General features: G+C 34.5%; 1 protein-coding gene across 1 annotated transcript; it reads left to right on the top strand.

Moving 5' to 3' along the window:
* The first annotated feature begins 238 nt into the window (after positions 1 to 238).
* On the top strand, positions 239 to 829 carry LOC117116568 (ribosomal L1 domain-containing protein 1-like). Its single transcript, XM_033260635.1, has 2 exons — positions 239 to 380; positions 508 to 829. The coding sequence occupies exons 1-2, from the start codon at positions 298 to 300 to the stop codon at positions 812 to 814; spliced, it is 390 nt and encodes a 129-aa protein (XP_033116526.1). The 5' UTR covers positions 239 to 297; the 3' UTR covers positions 815 to 829.
* Positions 830 to 1,622: the final 793 nt, after the last annotated feature.

Raw genomic sequence — 1,622 nt, 5'->3', positions numbered from 1 at the left:
AGGTTATATATTTTGTACAATTTTAATTAACTTTCATTTAACAGCAAGCAACTTGCATCTTTGAAAGTGATGCTATAAAGAGGTAAAAATATATTGCATGTGTCCAGTAAACAAGTAATCCAAAACTGTTTGTATTGCCCATAAATGGAAAAATTTGGGATCCATTCCTCTGTTGTTCAGATTGTTTATTGACATGGGCCCAATGAACATGACTGCAGTACCTATCTAGGTATTTTGTTTGCTTGGTGATTAACTTATTATGATTGTTTTTCTTTAAGATATCCCATCAGGGTGGATATGGAGAAATCAGATTTAAAGAATGAGATTAATACAGTAATAAATTCATCATATATGAATCTCGCAGGGAGAGGCTGTAGTAGGTAAGTTGTATTTTTAGAAAATATTTTATACGTCCATAACTCAGTCTTTTTCATTTTACTCTGAAGTGCACAGCTTTCACTTTTTATATTGAATAAAATGTAATAATTATGTTTTTTTTTTTCACAGCTCAATGTGTGTTGCAACTACAGAGCACAGTATTGAAGATGCTGTTGATAATGTAATTGCTGCAGTTGAAGGATTAACCATGAAAATCTCAAATGGCTGGAATAACATCAAAGCACTTCATCTAAAAGTTGAACACTCAATCGCACTTCCTATTCATGAATCACTTGTATTTGAAGATTGGTGGGCCGAAAACAAAATTTTCAAAGAAGACATTCAGAAAAGTATGTTCTTGCATTCTATATTAAGGCTCTTGCCTTCCAGTAAAATGGTATTAAGTTCAGTCCTTATAATTAATGTCAGAAAATAAAAATTAAAATGAATAAAATAAAGACAGCTCTACTCATGCCTTAAAGCCAGGCTCCGGAGGGAAAAAATTGTTTGATATGTTGTACCCTTAAAAAAGGTGGTCTGCCTCTTCCCCCTCTTCAGTTTTTAAATACAGTTAAACATACAGTCAATTTTGCCTACTCGAATAATTACTTGCCAAACTCAGAAAATGTCTAGTCATATCTTATTTTACATGCCAAATTGTTGTGTTTTCCATTAGTACAACCTCGATTTTACGTATGATACGGGACCGGAGGGTGTACGTAATTCGGGCATTCCAATAATTAAGGTTGGGTTTAATTTGTGGTGACCTTTGACCTAATGCGTACACAACAGTCAATAAACATTTGTTATAAACGAATCTGCAAGTTAGATTTTATCTAAGTCAAACAATTTTTCAATGGTATTTTGGAATTGACTTAGGCAAGTTTAACTGTATTCTAAAAATCTGTATCTCATAAAGCATTCCAGAGTTATACACTAATCATTCCAAATACAGTATCCCCTTCAGTAATCGTTCTTTGACCGGAGTGTCAGACTGAAAAACTTTTGCCGACAAGGGGTCCGACGGAGGAGCCCGAACCATGGCGAAGACGAAGCCTCGGTCCGGAATTAAAAAAATCCCTGTTAGGGTTCATGGGGAGAGTTTTTATGGCTTAATTTGGTACTAAATGTGCTTTTAGACCACAATATTTGGGATTGGCAATCAAAATAGCATTATTTGGATAGGCAAATTATTACTTTTTAAAATTTTTGGTCCCACGACCTAATCATTCGTCGGACGACGG

The sequence above is a fragment of the Anneissia japonica genome, unplaced genomic scaffold, assembly GCF_011630105.1.
Source record: "Anneissia japonica isolate Jap-2015-1 unplaced genomic scaffold, ASM1163010v1 scaffold223568_len1622_cov179, whole genome shotgun sequence".
Classification (NCBI taxonomy): domain Eukaryota; kingdom Metazoa; phylum Echinodermata; class Crinoidea; order Comatulida; family Comatulidae; genus Anneissia; species Anneissia japonica.
This window is presented reverse-complemented; position numbering and strand designations above follow the sequence as displayed.